The following is a 26,078-nucleotide window of genomic DNA, read 5'->3' on the forward strand; positions in this document are numbered from 1 at the left end:
TGTTAAGTAATTATCCTGGACCACTGTTGGGCATGCATTCAGACTTCTGCCACTGTGATGCTAGCCCTTATCAGGCATCATCTAGAAAGCTCATGGCAGGCTCTCTCGTTACAAAAAAAAAACTGCCAAGAAATCTCATAGCAGTTTAAGAATGTTCATGACCTTGTGTTGGCCCATGTTTGTAGCTAACCTCAGCTGCACGGTGCCCACTGGCCTGCAGTTGAACATGCCTGGTGGAATAGGCAAATCTGGTGTCAGGAAGGGATTTTTTTACAAGGATGCAGACTCCTGTGGCCTCTGTCCTTTCTCCTAAGCAAGTCCTTGAGCTCCCTTTTCTTTTTCAAACAGTCTGTGGTCAAACACAGTCCTTACCTAAACGAAGACCTTGAACCAAACCCCAGCTCTTTGCCTCACAGCAGTGCCAGACCACACATATGGGAACTCAGATAACCAAGCCCCGCCCCCGGGGAGCTCAGATAACCAAGCCCCGCCCCCGGGGAGCTCAGATAACCAAGCCCCGCCCCCGGGGAGCTCAGATAACCAAGCCCCACCCCCGGGGAGCTCAGATAACCAAGCCCCGCCCCCGGGGAGCTCAGATAACCAAGCCCTGCCCCTACTGCACCTCAACCAGTAGAGTCTAGGACACCAAGCATTCAGGTGATTAGAGAAGACAGAGTGGGTGTGCAGTCTCTGGAAGTGATAAGAAGTTCTGGAAGTGTCTAAATGCTTCATAAACGGCGGCACAGTGAGTCATCTGCAGGGAAAGACCGATTTAAAGTGTCATCTGTCACTGAGATGTAATTATATGCAATTGAATTTACCCCAACAGTCATGTGGTAAAGAAATATTTACTGCGATCCTGGGAGTGGAGGATATATCAGGGAAGGAAGACACCTAAAATATCTGTGATTTAGGAAGCCGTTTTAGGTGGGTGTAGAGACAGATCATACAAGCAGATGACTAAACCGAAAAAGTGCACAGTGGAATGCAAGGCCCAAGCTGTAGGGTAAAAGCAGGTGCTGTGCCCTAGGTGACTGAGAGGGACCCTCTTTGAAAAGGCGGGTCCCAGCAAAGACTTGACAAGGTAAGAAGCAAGTGGCTTTTGTGGTAGGGACATCCCAGGGCGGGGCAGAGCATGCCGAGGGATGCAGGGATGTGCACCTGCAGGCACGGTTGGAGGTAGTAACAGGGTCCTGTAGCTAGGGTCGGAACAACCCTCTGGGCAAGACTGGGCCAAGCCATGTGAACGCTGTGGTGACTGGGAGCTACAGGGGAGGGAGAAGTGGCAGATTTGGGGCAGACTTTGAAGGCACGGTTTTTAAAATTCCAAATGCAGGGAAGGTGGGGATGTGGAAGAGCTTCCTCAACTTGTCTGGAGCAACCATCAAGAAAATGGATGGCCTTTGATAGGTTTAGTAAAAATCTAATAATTTTTTACTGAAAAGATGGCTCACCAGGACCTGATTTTGATTCTAGGACTAATATAAAAATCTGTACTTAGAGATACATGTCTATAATCCTAGTGCTGGGAAGTGGAGACAGGATGGTCCTTAGAGCTTTCTGGAAAGCCAGTGGCCAAATCAGCAAGCTCCAGGGGAAGGGGGAGACTGTGTCTCACAAGGCGAGGTAGAGAGGCCTGAGAAAATGGCTTCCTGGGGTAATGTGCACTCATGACAACCTGAGTTGGAATCTCTATCACTCGTAAAACGTCGTGTACTCTTGTGCACACACATGTAACCCCGGCACTGTAGGAGATGAAGACAGCATTTCTGTGGATTGTGGCTGCCAGTCAGTCCAGTTCCAGGCTCAGTGGAAGATCCTGCTTTAAATTAATAAGGCCAAGAGTGACGGAACAAGACACTCAACATCCTTGCCACATGTATGTGCCCGTAACACACGCGTGGGCACTGAGTGGGAGAGAGATGGCCTTCGCATGCTCACTAGGGTGCACACACCCTCATCTCCCCCCTCCCAGCCCGTGGGATTTCTGCATCTTCCTTTGTGTCCCCCGATACATATACACGTGAGGCTCTGTGATGACTGACACACAGCGGAAACCACAGGAAGTGTGTTCTGTCTGTGTAGACAGTTCTGAGGCATGTGAGGGACCCCATCTCTGAACAACGTAGGAACCCAAATCGTCTGTAGATACACAGTCATCAACACACCTAGCTCTCAGGGGCTCATCTGTATGCCCTTTTTCTTTTATAAATTGTATTTGTATTTGTGTGTATGTGTGTATGTGTGCCACATGTGCCCAACTGGAGCCACAGGAAGTTGTGGGCCTCCCTACATGGGATAGCTACCGAGGAGCCATAATGCAACCAAGAGGAAGTTTTCTGTTTTAGCTCTGTGTTTTCTGGTGGAAAAATAGTCACTCGCTTCTTTGTTTACTTGGTCTTCACAGTGTGCATTGCTGATTCTCCACCATAACTTAGAAGCTGCTCTCTGGGCGTGGGGGGTGGGGTGGGTGGGTAACGCCTTCTTTTCCAGCCTGGACTAGTGTGCACTGGGCTCTGGTGATGCTGGTGTATTATTTATCTTCTTTCTCATTGCTGTGACCTCATAGCTTCCTTAGGGAAGGAGGAAAGTCTGTTCTGGGTCACAGATCAGGAATGGATGCAGGCTGTTGTGGTGACACCTGGCAGTATTCACGTAGCACGTGCAGTCAGGAAGCAGAGGGACGGGGCTGTCAGACCTTGTGGCTTAGACCCCAGTGCTCCAGCGAGGCTCTTGGCCTTTCCAAACAGATCTCTGCTTCAGTCATGATGTGAAGCAGACAGTGAACTGGAAAAACTGGGCTAGAACTCAGTCAGTCCCTTAAAAGTTGGACATTTGCTTTGTTTCTGAAGCACAAAGTAAAGCTTGTGTATTATCTGCACGCGCACGCGCACGCGCACACACACACACACACACACACACACACATGCACACACACACGAGTCTTGGGTGCCTAACACGACCTGTGTGATTATTTGAGGGGTGTGTGTGCTTCTCTATCACTGCTTCTGGGGTTTGTGGTTGCACACTACTGCTGTGGGTGTGAGCAATGCATGTAGGTTTCTGTGTGGAGGCAGCATGGCAGACGCTGCAATGGTTTATTCAGTTCTTCAGTGAATGCTGGCGGCTTCTGTGTGTCCGTGCTCCCCAGCGATGTGCAGCTGCTTTGCTGTTCTGCTGGATGATCGTTCTTTCTCCCATGCCGGGGATCACACCTTCGCACTGGTAATCTCCACAATGCCTCTGGTGACGTTTAATAATTAAGACGCAGTCCTCCCAACACGACTGTGACGCTGGCCTTAGTCCCTGTGCTCTCACTCCTGCCTGTCCCCTTCATTTGTTATTTCTCACGTGATTCTGAGCTCATCAGACTTTCTTCACTAACTTTACTTTTCCTACCAAGTGTCTATGCTTCCAAATTCCAAGTAGTATGGATTAGTCATGACTAACAAAATTCTTGAAGCTAGGTCATAGGTGAAGAAAGGAGGGTTATTTAACTCACAGCTTGGGAGGTGTTTATAGAGGTGCCATGGCACGGGCTCTGTCAAGGGCCACCCTGCACATCACATAGTCAGATGGCATCCTGCAGAATACGCGTGTAAGGGAGAGGGTGTCGTATGGAGAGACAGCAAGCCAGAGGCTGGAGCCCCATGAGAATTAAAGGTCCGATTCCAACGATATGGCAACATCTCTTGAAGATCCCACTGTCTCCTCACTGTGGGGTTGGCGTCTGTCTTAGGGTTCCTGTTGCTGTGAAGAGACACCATGACCATAGCAACTCTTACAAAGAAACACGGTGAGTTGGGGCTGGCTTACATTTTTAGAGGTTTAGTCCGTTATCATCACAGCAGGAGGCATGGCGGCGTGCAGGCAGACATGCTGCTGGAGAAGCAGCTGAGAGTTCTACATCCGGGTCCGCAGGCAGCAGGGAGAGAACTTCCTGCAGTGTTAGGTCTGGCTTGAGCATCTGAGACCTGGGAAGTGACACACTTCTCCCAACGAGGCCACGCCTCCTAATAGTGCCACTGCCATTGGGCTGTTGGCGCCATTTTTATTCAAACCACCACACAGTGCTGTTACCGCCAGGATAGGAATTGGAGTCCCCTAAGAGACAGACCTCCAGGACACCTGTGGGAAATCATTGATCACACCTGCAAGGAATTTCTTTGGATAATTAGAATATAGTAGAGTAATTGAACTTTGAAGGCCCACAGGAAAAGTGACTGTGCTCCCTGGGCCCATATAGAAAGGAGGGAATGAGCTCCGCCTAGCTTCCTTGCTGTGAGCACCGTGTGACCAGCTGCCCCGTGCTCCCACCCTTCCTTCAGTTGCTGCTGTCAGAGTGTTTTATCACAGCAGCGGAAAGGAACTAGGACAGACTTGCACACGACTACAGCTTCTAGGCCTCAGGGGAAAACCTAACGGATCATATTCAGACTACGGCAGGACCAGTCACATGACTTAGGTTGGCTCATGTGCTTCGTAGGAACCCATGACCATCTTGAGTTTCCAGTCCTTCTGAATTGCTGACCACCGTGTGTCCTTTGTCACCTGCGCACTTGAAGTTGAAACGCTGGGATGTTACATACAACATGCACCTGGCTAACTTGAGGCCCATGCTCCCCCTCCTGAGATGCATGCCTCAACCACAGCAACTCTCAGAAGTCCCAAGGGACTCAGGCTGTCTGTGCCCTGTGAACTCCTGTGCACATATGAGATAATTTTCTGGAAGGGGACTGCAGACATTCCGGAGCCATTTTCTGAGCAAAGCGCTTCTCCCCCTGGAGATTATAAAACACACAGCAAAGGGTGACCTTTGTTCCTCCTGTTGTAAAGTCTGTAAGAGCGTTGCACATAACGAGCGCTCTTGACAAGCAGCTCAAACCTCAGAAGTGAGTTCTTAGGGCATCTTAGGGATGTACTTTCAGCTGCTCTTGGTCCATGAGAGCTAGATAATGAATTTTAGGTAGTGACAGATAATGTCTAAGAAACACACACCGGGAATTATTCCTAATAATGAATCTATACAGTTATGTAGAACACAGAAAAAAATCATATTTCTCCCTTTTAAACATCTAATGATCTATTTAATAAGCATGTGGAGGCTTTTTGCTAAGAAAAGGTTTGTGCTCTGAGTACCAGGAACCAAGACTGTGCCATCATCTGTGTTCTGTCCATGGGGCCCTCTTCTACATGATGGGACAAATGTGGCTTCGACAGGTTGTCTCAGGAAGCCGAGAGAAGGGTATGGTGTCTAGCTGGGAGGGGATTCAGAATTGATTTTCTAAGGAATGTCCAAGCTGAGAACCTAAGAAAAGAACGTAGAAAGCTGGGCCGAGGCTGGGCAGAGGATGGGCCGAGGATGGTGAAGTGTGCAGTGCCTCCATCCACATCAGCATCCTTTTCTTTTGTTGTATTGGCTAGAGCATCATGGGATATTTTATCACAGTTCTTTCGATGTCTCTGCCTGGTGGGCTCCTTATCTCTCATTTCTGTGTTTGACTCCACACTGTGACAATCATACTATTGATTGTCAGGTTTTGTTTTCCTTTCACTAGTACTGGAGTTTATTGTGCAGCTAAGGTGCTTAGGATAAGTAACTCCTCTGTAGGCTCTCCTGTAAACGTTTCTGAGATTGCATTGACGCCCCCATTGCCATGGTGATGCCATTTGCATGCTGCGTCTGAAGTATGTTGCTGTGTAGACGGAGAACGGCCTATGCTAGCCACACTTTTGGTTTAGAATTAGTGAGTTAGTTAAGTAAATAGCAGGCCAAGGAAGAAGGTGATGGGTTGAAAGAAAGAAACAGAATATCCAAGCAGGTGCTCAAAATATCCTCAAATCATCTGGGACGCCAGCTAGAGTTCCCGCCTGAGAGTCCTGTGCAGATCAGAGGGTCCCCACATTCCCTCACGTGAGGCTTCCATGAAGGACACATGGCAGCAGATGGAGGTGACGTCAGCAAACCTGGCTCACAATATCTAACGATACTGACTGGGACGTTGACATCAGCTGGAGTTCCTGACTCTGCTTTCTCTTTGTTGAAAATGGTTCACCTTCTAACTGTTTCTAAGGACATGGCATTTTTATTCCTGGGCTGTTTTCTCTTCTCTCCGTGTCACAGAGTTAGGGGCAGCATATCCCCAGAGAAGGGGGTTTTGAGGACACTTTGAGATTGAAATGCTAGGAAGAGGGTGGAGACCCAGGTCCAGTGCTGGCTCCTTCGTGAGCTCAAGCAGCACCTGACGATGCACTGATGCAGTTATGGGTGCCATGTCTTCAGTGCTCTTAGCCACTGAGCCATCTCTGTGGTTTCTCATGCTGTCATCTTAAGTCAGCAGTTGTGTTTTACCCTTCAGATTGATGTTGGAATCTCTCTCAGGAAGAAATCAGGCCCTGGCTGGTTTGCTGCATGCTTTCCTGACTGTGTGTTTGGTTGTGCAAGTCATGAGGTCAAAGCCAAGTTTTGTGCCTGTGGCTGTTTTTATCAGTATACACGGGACTCCATGCGTTGTCTGCCAAGGCCAAGTCTTACCCGGCTCTTGCTCCCCAAGGAGGCATTTGAGCAAGTGTGTCAGTGCTGGGGACCAGCGAGCATATCAACATACATTAGAGTTCAGCATGCCGCTGCTGAAATTCATAGACTCATCTTTGTAACCTCACTTGGAATTACTGCTCAGACTCTTGAGTACTTTCCAGGCCACCGTATGAGCACTGGACTTCAGTGGTCAGAGCCAGGTGACACTGAGTTTGAAGATTAATGTAAACATAAAGCAGTTTAGACTCTCCGAATTTGCAAAAGGTTGCTCTTTCTTGACACATTTACCTGAGGCAGAGTTATATTCCTTTCATTTTGGAAGACCTTTACAGAAAGCAGTATACATATCCACCCATAGAATCTTGTAAAATCAATAGAGGCATTTTGGACACAAATGACATGCCCAGCCAAAGTGGCCTGTAAACCTAGCATCCTGCCTTAGTGCTTAGACATCCTGACATCTCAGAAGCTGTTAACACACGGAAAACACTGTGGCATCCATAATGCCATTCAGTTCATTTCTGTCTTCTTTTAGGGGATGTGAGGGCTCAGACAAGCTCTCGCTTTATACTTTGGGCTGGCCAGGAACTTCCTATGTAGGCCAGGCTGGACCTCCATTCATGGCTATCCTCCTGTATCCAGTCTCCTGAGTGCTGGAATTATAGATGACAGACCCTGAGTCAGCTCCTCCTGTGGGGTTTGGACCCCTGATCTCACTTCTCTCCCCGTATCTCCTTCATATTCCTTTCTTTTTCCTTTTCCATAACTTTTTAAGTAGAATGCAACAGTCACGCTGCCATTGTGTGCCGGTCCCAGTGTACAGCACAGGGGAATCTCTGCTAGCTGAGGACAAGGTTCAGCATCCAGATCAAGACAGCTTGTGACAGCAGGTGGGCTGCCTCTGCCTCCTCACATGCCATTCATTTCTCTACTCTGGTTACATTTTGAGGGGAAAAGATGGGATTCTCTTGTGCCTGCCTTTTTCTCTTTTCCTTAACATTGTGATGTGTAAGACTAGGAGTGTCGCTCAAAGACTGAACTCGTGTGAAGCAGTGAGTTCCGGTTCAGCATTGCAGACAAACAGAAAACCACCACCACCACCACTACCATCATCACCACCACCACCACTACCATCATCACCACCACCATCACCACCACCACCATCACCACCACCGCCACCGCCACCACCGTCACCACCACCACCATCACAACAACAAAAAACAGCTAATATAAAATCTACAGTGAAAACCAAAGCCAAACAAACAAAACCATACAGTATGCACCGGGAGCGTTGCAGCGCACAGCTGTGGTCCCAGTATTCTAAAGACAGAGCAGGAAGATGAATACAAGTTAGCGGCCATCTTGGGGGTATATGATGAGTTTGAGGACAGCCTGGGATATGCGGCTTGAGACATTTTATCTCAAGAACATAGAAGGAATGAAAACTACATACAGCTTTGTACATGCAAGAATGCTTTAAAAATTTGATGGTTTATTTATTTATTTATTTATTTATTTATTTATTTATATATCAGTGTGTGTGTGTGTGTGTGTGTGTGTGTGTGTGTGTGTGTGTGTAGGTACGTACGTATCACAGCATACATGTGGAACTTACAGGAGAACTCTGCTTTCCCCTTTACTGGGGTTCTAGGGACAGGCATGAAATACTTTTTCAAGTGATAGTAGCCTGGTGGCTGTTTATACATCAGCCTTTGAGAAGTGACTGCTAACATTTCTGCCTCTCTCTATCTCCTCCCCTCTCCTCTCCTCTCTTCCCTCCCTCCTTCCCTCTCTCCCTCCCGCTCGACTCCATATGTGTGTGTGTGTGTGTGTGTGTGTGTGTGTGTGTGTGTATGTGTGAGTGTGCATGTGTGCATGCATACACACAAATGTGTAATTAACAGGTTCTCTGCCTGTATCTGGGATCAAATCCTCCTCTGTCAGACGTCTTTCCTTCACCTTATAAAAATTCCCTGTGGCTTCGGACCCATCTCTGATTTCCATCTCTTCCCAGCCTGCACTTTGTGTTGGGACATCACACCTGAGGATGAATGCTGTTCCCTGACTCAGGCCACTCTTTGGAGCCTTGAATAAAAATGCTAATGTGTGTTTGAGGGCAGTTGCCCTGAGCCTCACTAAGTCAACTGGACTTTTCCACACCCCTACCCCCCTCTCTGCCTTGATTGTCACCTTTGTTAATGGCTCCTTTTTGTGGCTAAGCATCCAGGCTGTCACCTCGTGTCATACAGACTTTCTGACTTTCTTACTCTTGTTTCTCTCAGGCTCTGTCCACTTATTCTGAGGAGATCATAGCAGGTGTGTCTGTGTGATTAGCCGTTCTCCTCTTAGCTGACACAACAGTTTCCAGGCGTCCCGCCTCTGCCTCTGGCCTCCTCTGTGGCCTATACTGTCTTTCCCTTCTCAAACTCTGACCTAGGAAGCTGTTCCATTTTAAAACTTCCAAAAACAGCTTTCTGGTGATATAATTTACTTTCCATAAAATGAACCAAGTTGGAGTATGTAATTCAGTGGCTGTAATCTATCACAGATGTAATCTATCACAGATGTGCAGCCTTTAACTGTCCATTTCGGAGCATTTTTAACACCTCAGAGAGAAACCCTGAATCACTTAGCTGTGGCTCCCTATTACCCTGAACCTCACTTCAGCTTCAGGAAAACCAGTGGCCAGCACTCTGTCCCTCTAGAACTCCCTCTCTCGGAACCCTCCTGTGACTGCAGTCACGTGGTCGATGCTCTTCTGCGGCTTTCACGCCTCAGCGTACCACCGTACAGGGTCAGCCTCAGTATAGCTCACCTTACTGCTTCATTGTTTTCACGTTTCTTGTTTGTTTTTGTTTTGGGCACAGTAGTATTCCATTGTATATGTAAACTACACTTTGCATTCAGCTCTTCAGTTGATGAACATACAGGTTGTGTCCACATTGGTTGTTATAAACAATGCTGATTTGTACGCTTGTATCCAGATTTGTGTGTGGACTTACATTTCCATTTCTCCTCCAGAATGAGCCTACTGGGTATAACTTCCTATTTGCTGACAGGCTGTCTGAACTTTTTGCCATAGCCCATGGCATTGGTGATGCTGTGAGCCTTGATGGTTAGTGTTCTTGGGTCTTGCACCAGCGCCAGACAGCTGGCCTGTGCTGAGTATTTGTAGAAGGGCTTCCAGGTCCCTGAGGCAGGGCTTCTCCTGAGGGCACACAGAGAATTGTCTCTTCACCCCAGGCACAGAGAGAACCCACAGACAAAAGGAAGAATTCTATTCAGTTCTAGCTTGGTGGAGCAGAAAGTTTATTGGGATTCCTTTCAGGAGCATGGGTGACTCAAAGGTGGCTGCGGCATGAAAGAGCCTCCCCTCCCCCCTCATCTGTTACCTCACTTATAATCTCAGAGAGGGCAGAGGCAGGCCTCCTGGGGATCTCATAGGACACTTCCTGTGGATCTCCTGAGCCTCATGACCTATCTTCTCCCTCCTCAAGAGGCTGTGAATAAACAGAGTCTTGCAAGGGTCTCCTGTGGGTTTTTTTTTTTAAATAAGTACTCTGCTTCAAGAGGGAGACAGCAAGGCTAGCCTAGAGGAAAGCTCTACACGGCTCAGCCACGTCCTGAAGTTGCTGAGGTCGGTGCTGTTCTACTTTCCTTTCTCTTGATGTGGGGTGGGAGGGTCCATTTTGCAATTCTAGGTTATAATCCATCTGTGTGTGGGAAGTCATACAGGCTCTGAGAGCAACTTGTCCACAGGGAGGAGCAGAGAGAGGATCAGCACACGCTACCCCTAACGCTGACTCCTAGCTTAGACATAGCTGGCTCCTTCAGCCTTCCTCAGTTCAGGAGCCAGCCCGTAAGACAGGACCGAGATGTTCCCTGGGCAGCTGACCTGGACAGTCGCTCAGTGAGCCCTTCCCATTTGATTCTAGGTTTAGTCAGGGTGATGGTTAAAACCGCCCAGCACAGAGAGCTTCTCAGTTTTCTCCTGACTGTGACAGAGTCTCAGCACATTACAGTTTCTGTTTGTGGTGTCCCCTGACCGGGGTTGCTTAGTTAGGCATGCCTTCAGAACACCTGGGCAGATAGAACCCTAACTGTGTCCTTAGGCCTCCAGGCTAAAGTGTCCTGAGAATGGCACGAGACATGCGTGTTGTCAGGGCCTTAGTCAAAAAGCCTGGTATACAGTTAGTGCTCAATGACCATCCCCATGGGACAGTTTTTGTCATTACCTTCGTATGCATTCTCCCCCGCTCACCATGTCACCCGACCATGTCTACATTTTAAGGAAGCTGAACATGGGTTTGTTTTTCTTTCGTGTGGAACATTCTGTGTCCCTGGCGCCTGTGCCATATGTGATAACCATAACATGCTGCCAAGTCTGCAACTAAGGGAAGATGTCTCCATCCCTCTGGCTGCTCTCAGTGGGTTCCCCAGGATCTCACACGAGCTCGTGCCAAGCAGTCTGCTTAGCTTGCTGTTGTTTTTTGACACATAATTCACTTGGAGGCTGACTGAGCCCTGAGTAGGAAAAGCCTAGATCACAGAGGGGCCAGGGGCAATTCTAAAGCGTGAAACCCCATTATTTCAGTTTACACATGACCCCACAGACAGTAGAAACAGAATCATTCTGAACACATCTGGCCTTACTTTTTCTTGAGGCTGGAGAATCCATACCATTTCTTTCTTTCTTTTCTTTCTGTTTTTTTTTTTTTTAAGTAGCCCTGCCTGTCCTAGAACTCACTATGTAGACCAGGCTGGCCTTGAACTCATAGAGATCTTCCAGCCTCTGCCTCCTGTGAGCTTGGACTAGAGACATTCACCACCTTGTTTGGCTGTATAGCTTTAAAAAATAGATTTGTCCTATTGAGACCAGTGGTGTGAGGTCAAAGAGGCATGAAAAGCCTTAAAACTATGGAGTGACCAGAACTCTCCACACACCTCTTTACTAAGATTATATTTTTTATCTTTTTATACAATCATTTAGAGCATTTCACAAGCTGGTTCTTGGAATGTGGCCTTTAACAACAAACTGTGCATTTAATTGAGCAATATTTCTTCTATACATTTATAGTTTCAAAGATTTGTCTATTCTTGGAAAGACTACTTTCAGGGTAGAGAGGGATAAATTCAGACATGACCAAGTTTTATTTAGTTCACATTACACACAATTGAGTTGGCAGAAGATTAATGCGGGGGAAAAATCCCCGGAAATCTGGGTGGAATTAATTAGCCTTGAAGAATGACAGTCACCTCATTCCTAACAATATGTTTGGGGTAATGTCAGTTTCTTAGAAAGCTCAAATGTAAAATTACAGTGCCAGCATCCACGTTTTTATTTGAGTTGAAAGCTGCACTGTTGAACTACAGTCTCTGCTCTGATCCGAGCAGATCTCTTAGCTGGTGATGATTTTCATATTCTCACTTAGGATGCTATGCTGAAGATTTCCACTCGCTGACGAGCCCTCAAAGGATCTCACTTTCACACGATAATGTGCTTTTCTCCATGCTTTCCTCAGGGATGACAGCCATCCTTCCTTCTGGTTCAGGTGTCCTTAGCCGTGCTCAGACCCAGGGTCACCAAGAGAAAGAAGCATGTCCCCTATCAGATGTCTAGAGAAGCCCACGCCTCATGCACAAAACTGGCCCAAGACTGGGTTTCATAGAAGGAAATCAACCACATTATTATAGTAACCGAGAGACACGGAAGATGCTAAGGCTGCACGGGATGACATCTGTCTGGCTTGTTGAGTGTCCTGCAAGGGCAGAGTGAACAGGCTGTAGGGGACATACGGCCTCCATTTTGCCCCTACCTGCTCTCCCATTATAAGGACATGGTGCTGCTGCACAGTGTTGGAGTGACTGACCAGGTGATGGTCTATTTGCCTAAGAAGTAGGACTGTGCCTTACCGTCTCACTCGCTCACCATCATGGTCCACTGTCTGACAGTGCTCTTTGATGGAGCTCCTGCTCAAAGCTGACAGCAGCCATGCATCTCCTTAAAAAAATTAAAAAGTGAGCACTCTCATGTACACAGGGGCATGTGGTGGATGAGTGCGCATGTGTGCACAGGTGTGTATGGGCAGGTGTGTACGTGTGCAGGTCAGAGGACAGATTTGGGGAATCACTTCTCTCTCTCCCTCTTTGTCGTTGGGTCTCTTTTGTGTCTGCCATGTTTTGTATTTTCCAGATCAGCTGGTCTGTGAGCTTCCAGTTGATTCTTTTGGCTTCCCCTCCTATCTTGCCATGGGAGCACTGGGATGACAGATGCACGCCAGCACATCTGACCTTTTTTATGTGGAATCTGACAAAAATCAGGCCATCGGGTTTATGTGGGCAATCCCTTTTACCCACTGAGCAATCTTGCTGGTCCCTACATTAGCTTTGTTGAGCCAAGGTTACTCACTGTCCTGGTATTTGACAGGTAGTCTAGGCTGGCTGGGCAGCGAGCTCCAGGATCCTCCTGTTTCCATCTTCCTAGCACTGGGATTGGGAGCCTGTGATACCACAGCTAGCCTTTTAAACATGGGTTCTGAGTACCAAACTCAGGCCCTTATTCTTGTAAGGCAAGTGCTTTTCCAAGTGAAGAAACCCAGCACTAACCAAGCCAGGGTGAACGAGGCCATGAACATGCAGTCATGGATATTTCACAAGGGAGAAAGCTATCCTTCTGTCTCTCCTTGGTGATGTTAGGACTTTTCCAGACAGAAGGCTACAGCTCATACGGGCACCAAAGAACAGAGTCTTTAATATCTCAGAGCCCAGGAGAAGTCTGTCACTAACCAACGGATACCTTTGTGTCCATATGGTACCATTGGTGCCATAGGGGGCCTCATGGTCACCATGGCACTAGCTCCCCCGAACTCTACATCTGTAAGCTTATATATAGATCATCTGCACTGGCTTCAAGGAAGTGTTGGAAAACAAATATGTGATGCTGTCCACCCCCAGCACAGAGATGCGCTGATTGATAACGTCTTCTGACGTGTCTCAGCTAGACTGTGTAGGCTTCGTGGGAGCAAACACTCATCTCCAAGTGAAGGGCCAAGGCTGGTCTTGAATCTCTCAGTTTCTCAGCTTCCATAAATTAGTCTGTTCTGTCATTGTGAGTGATGATTCCGGTATATTTAAAATAGGTGTAGTTTTGTGAAACTAACGTTCCATGAGAAAAACTCCAGAAGACTGACAGATTATAAATAGGTATTTGCGCTGCCGCATTAGTGTAAGACGAGACGATGGAGACACGGGGCACAAGCAGCATTTGTTAGACATTTTTAGAATGCTAAGTATTAGACTTTGGTAAAATTATATCACTGCATGGCTTACTGTTTTTTTCCTCGTTTGCCATGACAAACACAACATTAGAGGAAGGAAAGGCTTGTTTTGCCTCATAGTTTGAGGCTGCTGTCCCATCAAGTTGGACGTGTCATAACAGTGGGTGTGGGAGGTGGCTGGTCATCCTGGATCCCTAGTCACGAAGCAGAAGTAGATGGTACTTGGTCCTTTCGATTTAGTCCGGGACCCCAGCTCGGAACAGCACCAGCCACATTCCAGGTGATTCTTCCCAGCTCTGTCAAAGCCCCACCCACACAGTCATGCTCAGAGGTGTGCCTCCTGGAAACTCTACGTCCAATTGAGTGGATATTGATTAGTCATACTTACTTTGCACACAGACTTTTACAGAATAAAAGCTTTCATAAAATAGTCTTTGTGTGAACCAGTGATAGGGATGTGTTCTGAGAAGCACCCCACAGCACAGTACAAGAACACATCTTCTGGTGGCGTGGTCAGCGGCTTGAGGTGACCGCCTGATGTGATTAAGAAACATGAAAAACAAGAGGAGTTTAGTTTAGCAATGCTCAGTATCTATTACTGTGAAGAGACACCATGACCAAGGCAACTCCAATAAAAGAAAGTATTTAATTGGGGGCTTGTTTACAGTTTCAGAGGCTTAGTCAGTTGTTATCAAGGCTGAGAGAATAGTGGCAGGCAGGCAGACAGGCAGGCAGGCAGGCAGGCAACAGGCAGGGCATGGCAGGCAGACAGGCAGGCAGGTAGTCATGGCAGGTAGGCATGGCAGGCAGGCATGGCAAGCAGGCGTGGCAGGCAGACAGCAGGCAGGCAAGCAGGCATGGCACTGGAGAAGTAGCTGAGAGCTCTGTATCCTGATCCACAGGCAGTGGGAGAGGGAGTGTAAGGGTCGGAAAATCACTGAAGGAAGACCCCAGACTCAAATAGAATGTAAAAACAACGAGCGGTTATTCTGCAGAAACAGCCTGCATGCAGGGGTCAGCCAACCATATAAAATGTTGTCGACCCCAAGGGGGAACTCACAGCCTCTTTTAAAGGCTTCTCGGGGAGTCCTATCTGTGGCTACATGACTCTGATTGGGGTTGGCCTGTGCCTGTGGAGGCAGCAGGTGCTCTTGGAGGCTACATGCCTCTAGCCAAGGTCCTTTTAGTAACGCTCAGTCCTCTCGGGAGAGGGAACTGGGCTTGGTGTGGGCTTTTGAAACCTCAAAGCCTATGGCAATGACACACCTAGCCAATGAAACCATACTTGCTTAGTCTGGAGACTAAGCAAGGACACGTGAATCTGTGAGGCCAATCTTACCCACCCCCACCCCCTTAGGCTGCAGCCATGTCATCATAATGCAAAATGAATTTAGCCCAACTTAAAAAACTCCCCTGAGTCTTTCACAGTGTCAACACTATCTAAATGTCTAGTCTCTTCTGAGACTCAAGGCAATCCCTTAACTGTAACCCTCTGTAAAACTAACATCAAAAGGCAGACCACATGCTTCCAACATACAGTGGCACAGAATATATATTACCATTCCAAATGAAAGTGGGGGGCGGGACATAGTGAGGAAATACTGGACCAAAGCAAGACTGGTGAAACCCAACAGTGAAAACTCCAAATTCTGCCTCTCCATGTCGGGTGTCAAAGTGCTCCTCAGCTCTCCTCTCAGCTGTGTTGACTGCACCGTGCTCCTCTCTCTTGGCCTGGCTCCATGCTTGGCCTGCAGCTTTCCCTTGGCAGGCTCCCCATAGCTTTGGCATCTTCAACTCTCCAACACAACCAAGCTTCACCTTCAGAGCTTCAGGCAACGGCCTTTCCAGACACCCATGAAGGGATACCCCGCCACATGCATGACCTCAGCAGCTCTCCTTAACTGGGGAGAGAGAGAGTCCACAACCCCTTTCTTGATTTTAGATCCAGAACCTCTCTGCTAAAGCTGCCTACTTCTGCTTGCCAGGGCTGGAACCTCGGCCCCTCCTTGGATTATGTTTACATTGGTTTGTTTTGTTGATGATTTCTTTCAGTTCTTAATCTTCCCTTTAATTCCTCTTCACAGGTTAGAAGCTTAGCTTGCCCTGAGGTCATCACTCCCTCTGTTCCATTTAGCATCAAGCTTTTCTTTAAAATTTTATCTCCAGGAACACAGGACTTGGCTCCACCATTACCCATTCTGCTGCCCCTCTTCTCCCCAGACTGCACATTTTATATTTCTCTTTGCCCTGCTTGCTCCGTTTCACTGTAGATCTGTATAAGTGTGAGCACTAATAACCACCCAGTCAGTACTAGGACAGCGGAGTCTCCAGCCAGGTTACCTGCAGGCCACGCTACTGACTATATGCCCCTTCATGTCAGGGTGTGCATGTGCTTTTAGAAAGAAGGCCGTCTGACCAACCCTGTCCACTGTAGTTATACATGTTTGCATTTTGGGCTCTAGCAGTTGAATTTCATTGTTTTGCCTGTAAACACTACTCTGCCTGCATTTGACAGGGAGTAAAATGAAGGCACTCTCTAAATGAGTTTTTTTGTTTTATTTTGTTTTTAAGGATGTGTATGGGCAGGTCTGCAGATGTTTGATTGGAGGGCATTAAAACAGAAATGATTTAAACAGAAAGACGAGGAGAATAGTTCTGAAAGTCATGTCCTGTCAACTATGCACCACAAAGACATGCCTGGGACCTCTATAGAGAACAGTGCAGTTCTGTGTGATTTGGCATGGGGTAGGCAAGGCATGTGGGTAGAAAGCCCCCAAAGACAAGCATCCATGCTGCAGCAAAGACTGCTGGGTAGAGGTGTGGACGGAGGTGTCATAGCCTGCTCTAACACTGCAATTTTCCAGCAAAATGTGCATTGCTGCTAGGACGTTTTGTGCTCTTATAAAATGTTTTATATGCTATCTTTAATTTTTACCTTCTAAAATTGTGGCTTGTTTTATCCAAAGATGGGTTTCAGTGTGGATGGTGAAGGGAGCTTTCAATCCCAGGCCTGGCTGTGGGGCTTTCACTCCCTGCTTCCTGTTATGGAGGGCCCATCAGGAGTTGGACCATTCGCCCTATAAGATAGTGAGAGCAGCCAGGCCCTGATCTCCAGGGGACTTGGGTTCTAGAGAGGAAAGGAGGGGTGTCCCTGCATCTAAAGTTACTACAAAGTCCAGCTGCAGTCCCCAGAGAGACAGAGAAGGCTGTGGGTGTGCACTGAGAGTGTCTGCTGCATACAGAGTCCGAACCTGGCATTACTCCCTACCTCCCAGACCCAGATTCTTTAGAGTATTCTGAACAAATATGAGTATTTTGAGTATCTGAGACTCTTTGGAGTCCTCAATTGTTTTCTCAGAGTAACCCTGAGGGGCGAGGCCGGCTGACTGACGACGGGGTCTGTGTTGTCTCTTGCAGTTTTCAGTGAAGAGCCCCACTCCAGCCTCTACTTTGTCAATGCATCGCTGCAAGAGGTAGTGTTTGCGAGCACATCGGGGACGCTGGTGCCCTGCCCAGCTGCAGGCATCCCTCCTGTGACTCTCAGATGGTACCTAGCGACGGGCGAGGAGATCTACGATGTCCCCGGGATCCGCCACGTCCACCCCAATGGCACTCTCCAAATCTTCCCCTTCCCCCCTTCAAGCTTCAGCACCTTAATCCACGACAACACGTACTACTGCACAGCCGAAAACCCTTCAGGGAAAATTAGAAGCCAGGATGTCCACATCAAGGCTGGTGAGTGACCCTCTTCCTTGCGCCTGCTTGTGTGGGAGGAGAACAGCCAGAATGGCTGGGGGCCTGGGAAGACCTCATCAGCTCACGAGGACACCGCTGACGTGGATGGTTGCCACGATCCTTCACTGGGCTTTAGAGTCCTTCACTGCTGGGTCTAACTTTAGGAAGTACTGTTTTGTGGCCTGCAGGGGAAGGCCCGGGGTAAAGAAGTGCCTGCCCTGCACGAGTACCTAAGTGTGTATGATACCAGCAACATACAAATAAAAACGCCAGATGTGGCCACATCCCTGTGACCCCAGCACTGTGACGGGCGGGGACAGGAGGGTCTCTATGGTTTCTGAGGCTGCCAACCTAGCTCTGCGTTCACAGAGAGGTCCTGTCTCAGGGGGATAAGGTAGGAAGTGACAGAGCAGGACCTGATGTCTTCTACTTGCCCTTTGCCATGAGTATGTGCGTGTATGTGCATATGTGTCCAAATACTAGATGCGCTCAAGCTCACATGCATTCAGTGGTCATTAAATCCCACGTCAACTTTATTGTATTTACATAGCATGCTTGTCCATTCCTTACCTCACCTAAAGGGAGGGACTGGGGCGGGGGGGGGGGGGTGAGGGGGCGGCACGGAGAGAAGAAAAACGAAGGTCATGGTTCGAGCTGGGAAGGAATGCAAACTTGGCATAAATATGTGCCACAATGGAAACAGAGTTGATCCAATAACTTATCTTTCCCGTTGGCATTGAAAAGGCTGTGTTCACATTCCTGGTGGTGTCAAAGGCGACGGAAATGCGTTCCTCTTAACCACATGTAGTACACTTTAAAAGCCATCATTGCTCCCAAGTCACCTCCCAGATCCTGCCTGAGGGGAAGGGTTCATGGCACTCAGGGGCTTTCTGCATGAGCCATACCATGTCATTCTTATGGGGTCATCAGTGCAAACCCCCAGCTGGGAAAATCCTGTTAGTAAACAGAATTAGAGTTTTCTTGCTTGTTTGTTTGTTTTTTAAAGTCTAGCTCTAAACTGCTTGGGGAGGGTGACATAACTGAAGGAGTTACCCTGTGTGCTCTTGATGGCTGACTTGGTCAGTGTTGGACACTTAAGAGTCGTTTTCTACAGTGGGTGAGGAGGTGCAGATGAAAGACACCAGGGGCAGGAGCTAAGTAGGTGATGTTTTGGACAGTCCACATATGATCGCTTTGGTAGAAGCAATCATGCATTTAAACAGTGACTCATGTTGCCTGCTCCTCAGCACCCAAACCTCCAAAGAATGTACTTAAGAAAAGGCAGACTGCCTTTAATCAGGAGCTGGGAACATGCAATGTGTCAAATTGTTAAAATAAAGAAAACGAAATTTGGGTAGGGACCTCATAGCCTGACAAGTACAGACAAGCGAATGCCTTTGGCAGCTGAGCGTGTTTGCAAGGTGCTAAGAGCATTTATTTATAGCCTGCAAAATACAACTATAGAAAGACCTGGAATTTCAGATAGTTTTCTCTGTGTGTGGATCCATGATTTCTGGCTTGGGTTTTCTGTCAGGTAGACTGGCTCAGTGTTCAGCGCTCACTTGTGTTTGTGTGGGTTGAGTGTTGTGGGTGTGAGCGGTGTAGGTACCTATGCACCAACTGCCTGAACATTTACACTGGTGTCCTCCTCAGTCACTCCCCACCTTGTTTTTTAAGATAGGGCCTCTTGAGGAGCCTGAAGCTCATTGATTCGCATAGGCCAGCTGGCTAGTGAGCTCCAGGTCTCTGCCTGTCTCTGTTGTCCTCCCCCACCCCAACCCCCAGCGTTGGGACTGCACAGATGTGCTACCATGCACAGCTTTTACATGGGTTCTCAGGCTCCCAACTCATGTCCACTCGGGCAGCAAGCGCCTTACCCACAGAGCCATCACTCGAGCCCCCTCACTTCAATATCCTCCAAAATTTGTCACAGAACCAACAGCTTGTGCCGGATACTAAAGGCTTCAAGGGTCTGAAATGACACCAGTGTGCCTGGTGTCCCTTTTGCATAGTTGCATGATTGGTGTTGGCTTGCTGGCGACTGACAACATGTCTTTTCCAGTTGGAACTTGAAACATGGACACCCATGTTTCCTCATTTTTCCTTACTTAGTTTTGCTTTCTGTTATGAACATTGTGTTTGCATTAATCCTTTATTTCTAGTCATTTAATTATTCTTCAGTACCCGGGCACTCTCTCACATGCTGGGCCCCTGCTTCGCAACTGAGCAGCCCTCCCAGTGCCACTGTGATCTTTTAGATTGTTTATTGAATGCTTGCAAATGCTGCTTCCCGGCTGTGTAAAGACAGACTCACGTGGGTCTCCAAGGGCAGATGAGGAACATGCTGTTACCTCTGTCAGTGAGGCACAGCATGGAGCTGAAGGGTTTTCTCTCATGGGGTCACCTGTGTCACCCAACGGAATCTTCCCTCTAGTCTGCTGTTTGGATTATTCTGGAATGACCCATCACAGCCTTGCTTTTTCTTTCACAGCATGGAGTTCAAGTCCTCATCAATGTTCACCAGTTATTTTATTTTTAAAGTTATCCTTTGAAATTTTCATACATGTGCATAATGTTTTTGGATAATATTTGTCCCCTCTCCCATGCCATTTCTCCCTCCTGTTCCTCCTGGATCCAGCCCAACACCCTCCTGCATGTTTTTTTTTAAGTAACCCACTGAGTCCAATTACTGTTGCCTGTATATCTAATGGTCAAGGGGCATCCTCTGGTGCCTTATCACTGGCTGCACTCTTGAGGAAAACCACTCTCCCCTCATGAGCAGCTAGCCATCCGCTGCCAGTATCTCCTCAGCTTGAGTAGTGTGATGGTTGTGACCCTCTCCCAGTCCATGCTGAAATGTTGGACGTCTCGACCCTGTGCAGGTCTTATGGAGGCAACCACAGCTACTGTGTGGGTTCATGAACGCAGCAGACCCTCTCTCCACTATGACCCTCTCTCGGCCTGACCATCTTTGAATGATCTAGACTCAGGCTTAGGTGCTTGAAAGTGAAGGTGTTTCCACTTACTGTGCCTCATTAACTTGGAGTAATAGATCTAACGTAAAATACTTCCTTGTCCAAAGACTGGGTGCACATGGGCCACTGCTAAGCCATTTCCTGAGAGTTGGTCAAGTCCCTGAACACTGCCCCTCTTGCTGTATTTAATGCAAACATTTTCTGTGTGCTTTTAGGAAGAAGGGTGCTTTGCCAGTTTAGGAAGCATTTACCTACCTAGTCTCTGCACTAGTTTTATATCATTTAAAACATAATTGAATATTTAAGCAAAGATGATACTGATGTCTTGTGCGGTGTGCAGAAGGGGAACACCTGACATTCGGAGCATTAAAACCTAGCATAAAGCTGGGGAAATCTAACAATACAAGTGTCTGACTAAGTATGCTGTGGTGTAATACCACTTTACTGGGGTGACAATGAGTTAAAGATATGCACTATTAAGTATGAAGTGATATTTTAAAACTAACCAAAGCATTACAATACATAAGGTAACCAAGAAGAGAAATGATAATCATTAAAAAAATCTAAAACTTGGGACTGGAGTTAAGACACCACTGGCTGCTCTTGTACAGGGCCTGCGTTCTGTTCTCAGCACCCACAATGGCAGCTCACCTACCGACTGTAACTTCAACTGATGCCTTCTTCTGACTCTGCAGCCACTGTACACACACACACACACACACACACACACACACACACACACACACACGGTACGCAGACATACATGCACATGAAACACTCATACATATAAAAATAAATCAACAGTAATCTAAAACAAGGAAAATAAGAAAAATAAGCAGAGGCCAATGATAGTAAAGGAACCAGAGACAACATGGTGGATGCTGGTGTCACATGCGTTCACATTGTGTCTGTCGCAGGACTGAGCTTGGCGCTGCTTAAGGGGAGTTCTCTTGAAACACAAAGACACAAAGGTTTATTAGTCTCTTGTCTGTTGCCACAGTACCTGATGCCGTAGACTTTTTTTCTCGAAAAAACGTTTATTCAGCTCACACTCTTGTGTTTATTCAGCTGCAAGGATGGCTACTCCTTGTGAAGGCCTCTCAACCTGGTCAGAACATAGCAGAAAATGAAAGAGGAGGTGCTACACGGACACACAAGAGACTTAACTTGCGGGACCAGCTTTATTCTTCTCATAGCAACTTGGTTTCGTGGGAACTGGCTGGCTTCCCACAAGAGGCACATTGGTCCCTTCTGTAGGCTCTGCCATCGCTAACCCAGCCATCTTATAGTGCATCTCGTTAAGCTCTCAACCCCTGTCATCCCCATCACACTGGGGAGGAAGTTTCCAGACCATGGGCCCTAAGCGGGCACACTCTTCTCCCATGCACGAGTCATGGCAAAGGATAGAGGAAATACCATGGTCATCCAGACAAACCAGGGGAGGGCAACACCAGCAAGATGGGGTAGATTTAGCTTTTATTCGAGGACAAGTAAGTTTTACATCCAAGAATAATACACAACTAAAGAGGTCATTTCACAAGGTTAAAAAGATAAATTGATTAAGATGGCACAGCTAGCATCAGTTTTATGCACCAGATAACAGAACATCGAAGAATACAGTGTGCAAACTGGCGCGACGTCAGTGAGAAGAAGGTAAATCAGAATTACAGCCGAGGAGCTCCGTGCCCCTCTCTGTTCATAATTGATAAAAGCAGAAACAGAACAAATAGGAATAAAGAGCCCTCAGATGAGATCACCGGTCACCTTGGTCAGCTCATAACAGCACGGCATGCCTTCTCTTCTGGGGTACGCAGGCATTTGCTGCAGCACACAACACGTTCAGGGCAGTAGCACACATCTCAGATGTCCCTTAAATCAAGTCACATGATGCATGCCATTCAAGTGCAGTGGAATTAAATTAGAAAGTTATAACAAATCTCTGTGAACTGACCAAATATTTGAGTGTTAAATACATTTCCAAATGATGTACGTCTTATGGCTAGAGAGATGACTCAAGGGCCAAGAGTTCCTCCTGCTCTTTGAGAGAACCAGAGTTTGGCTCCCAGAAAAATGTCAGGCGGTTCACAACTACCCCTCTTCTGACCTCTGTGGGTACTCACATGTGAGTTTATAGAAACATATCCACACATAAGAAACAATAAGCAAAGCAGGGGGAAGCTGGAGGAGAGGGGTGGGGTGATGCTGCTTTGACGCTCTCCTGGGCTCGCAGGAGCTTTGATTACCTGCATGTGACCTGTAGCATGCTTTGGAGAGAGAATGGACTCACAGGGCCCCACCCCTTCCTAAGAATCTACTGGCAGTTAACAGCTGTTGAGGGAGAGACACTGTCTTTAGTACCGAAACCATGAGCAAGAGGCTCATGTTTCTGCAACAACATCTCACATTCCTGTAAGCAACCTAGACGGACCTCACTGGGTCACTGAAGAAATAAAATATACATGAATGTGAAAGGAGACGGGATGAGTTGAAGAGAACAAGAGAGGCTAACATGGTGGATAGGATCAGAACGCACCGTGAATCATATGAAAATGCCATAGTGAGGCCCTATTATGATGTCACATTACTACAAGTCTTACAAAAAGAATTGGGGGAATCTTATCCAAGCAGTGCACAGGGCACAGTGGATGGATCTGAGCACCTAGGACGTTACCTAGAGAGAGAGGTTCCAAATGGTGATCTCATTTTATACCTAAGTATAAGGAGGAGACTAAAAGTATACCAGAGAGAAAACAAAGGTCAGAGAGAATAACCCAGAAACACTGGAGGATCCCACGGAATTAGAAATGAGATCTTTAAAAAGAGTTGATAAAATTTACACACTGCTGGTCAGATGGAAAAAGGAAAAAGAGAGAGGGCTCAGCGCCCATATCAAGAGCGAGAGAGATGACTTCTCTACACTAGGAAGGACAGCACGTGTTTTAGAACTGTTAGAATGGTAATAGTGAATATTAAAACAAACATGTATATACACGTATGTAAGCTTGGCAGCATATATGAAATGACCACTCTGTCCAAAAACTCAGAATCTCAAAAATCACTCAAGAATTAATTGTATTTGTGAACAAATATTTCCTATGATAAAACTCTGTGGATCATATGGATTTACTTTGACTTCGATAAATGTTTATGACAGAAATAATACAAATTCTAAGGTGAATATTGTAGGAAATTGAATAAGAATTAATATTTTTTCAAATCATTTTAGGCTAACTATGTTGATTCTAAACATGACACAGGTATGAAAAGAGAAAACTATAATCAGGTGTTTCTTGATCAAGTGTTGATATAAAATTCCTCAAACCTTTAGCAAATTGCATTTAATAACACAAAAGAAGAATATGCTATGTCCATGCAAGGAGCATGAAGGCAAGAATGGCTTCAAACTTGAAAAATGATTAGTAAATTCACTCTATTGACATGTTAAAAGTGAAAAAAAGAGATAACATCAAGTGATACAGAAAGTTATTATTAGCAAGTCCCACATCTTATGATTGTGAAGCCGAAATCCCTGACAAATTTCTCATTCTAGCAAAGGCAGAAATCCAGGTGTGTTTAACACCAGAAGTGATGGCCAAGGAGTAAGTAAATGCTTTTCCAGAAGTCAGGAGCAATAGCAACTTCTACTCTGGCTCTTTCTACTCAGAACTGCATTAGAAGTTGTAACCAGGACAGTGTGACAAGAAAAAGAAATAAAATGTTGCAAAGGCAGAAGTTTAGGGTGAGGACCCAGCTCAGTTCTGGGGACAGGAGTTAGGATCCCTGCCACGTGCCCAGTGGGTGCGGTGGCCACTTGCTACTCAACGGGGAAGGAGAAGTGGGATCTCTGCAGCAAGCTGAGTCAGTGAGTTCTGGACCCCTGGAGGGACCCTCTCTCTATCAATAAGATAGTGATTGAGAAACCCTCCAGACATCAAGCCAGGCGTCCACATGCCTGAACACACATGTACATCTGCATCAAACGCCCATATACAATACACCTTCCTCCACACGCCTGAACACACACGTACATATGCATCAAACGCCCACATACAATTGCCTTCCTCCACACTCCTGAACACACACGTACATATGCATCAAACGCCCACACACAGTACGCCTTCCTCCACATGCCTGAACACACACGTACATATACATCAAACGCCCACATACAATCACCTTCCTCCACACGCCTGAACACACACGTACATATGCATCAAACGCCCACATACAATACGTGCCAGGCCTCCACATGCCTGAACACACACGTACATATACATCAAACACCCACACACAGTACGCCTTCCTCCACATGCCTGAACACACACGTACATATACATCAAACGCCCACATACAATCGCCTTCCTCCCCCTCCAAATTAAAAGCAACACCCAGAGTTCTTTGCTAATATAATTATGATTGTGGAAAATCTGATATGAAGTATTTTTAAAACTATGGGGACTAATAAGTGGGCTTATGAAAACCATGATATTCAGCTCAACACTTACACACTCAAGGATACATGCACAGTTATTAGACAGTATAAAAGTACTATTTACAATAAAATCAAAACCAAGAAATTCTTAGGAATAAATATCACCCCAAACTGAAAGAACATTATGCACAATTACAAAAGCCTGCAGCAACTAAAGGAGACAGAAATTAAAGGAGAATTAAAGGGCGAATACAATTTTCCCATGAGCTGGGGTTTGGTTTTAAGGTGTCGCCTCTTTCTAAAATGTCTGTGAATTCACGACAAGCTAAGAAGCCCAGAAGACTTTTGAAAAACAAAAATCAGCATTTGGTTCTAAAACACATAGAGAAATATAAAGGGCAGAGAATGGCAAAAACCTTAGAAAAGGAACAACTACTCAGGACAGCAAACTCCATTCATTTTAATATTTATTATAAGAATAATGACTATAAACATAAGTTGTACAGCAGAATAAAGTTCATATCCAAACATATATGGATATCAAGAAGTGACAAAAGAGGCCCAGATAATTTAATAGATAATGGACAGTTGTCTCAATAAAATGAGGCTGGTAAAATTGTATATCCATACATTAAAAATTAAGGTAGACTCAGGCCTTAAACATATATGTTCAAACGGACTCAAAGTGATCCCTGGATCTAAACATCAGGCAGCAGTTATGAAAATCACTGGATAGAGATGGCAGGAAATCCATGAGGTCTTGTGTAAAATATTTCTTAGAAGTGACATTACCTATTATATACTCTGTAACAGAACAAATCACTACTATGGGTTCTATCAAAATTTAAAATTTCTGTTTCACTATAGATAATGTTAGGGGCATGAATGCTAAACCTTAGCCTGGAAGGAACAAATTTCTCCAGTACCCAAAGATTTATCTATCTATCTATCTATCTATCTATCTATCTATCTATCTATCTATCATCTATCTATTTTATGTATGAGTGCTCTATCTGCATGTACACCTGCACACCAGAAGAGGGCATCAGATCACATTATAGATGGTTGTGAGCCACCATGTGGTTGCTGGGAATTGAACTCATGACCTCTGGAAGAGCAGG

At 46.5% G+C, this 26,078-nt stretch overlaps 1 protein-coding gene across 3 annotated transcripts in view; it reads left to right on the forward strand.

Annotated features, from left to right (window-relative positions):
- DSCAM (DS cell adhesion molecule) overlaps nucleotides 1-26,078 on the forward strand; it is a 580,894-nt gene that overhangs the window by 90,688 nt on the left and 464,128 nt on the right. For all 3 annotated transcript variants that reach the window (XM_084800819.1, XM_084800820.1, XM_084800821.1), the window contains exon 2: nucleotides 17,233-17,550. In XM_084800819.1, coding sequence (XP_084656945.1) covers nucleotides 17,233-17,550 — 318 coding nt within the window. The remainder of the gene's footprint in view (nucleotides 1-17,232; nucleotides 17,551-26,078) is intronic.

Source organism: Acomys minous, assembly GCF_964271855.1.
Source record: "Acomys minous genome assembly, chromosome: 11".
In the NCBI taxonomy this organism is placed as follows: Eukaryota; Metazoa; Chordata; class Mammalia; order Rodentia; family Muridae; genus Acomys; species Acomys minous.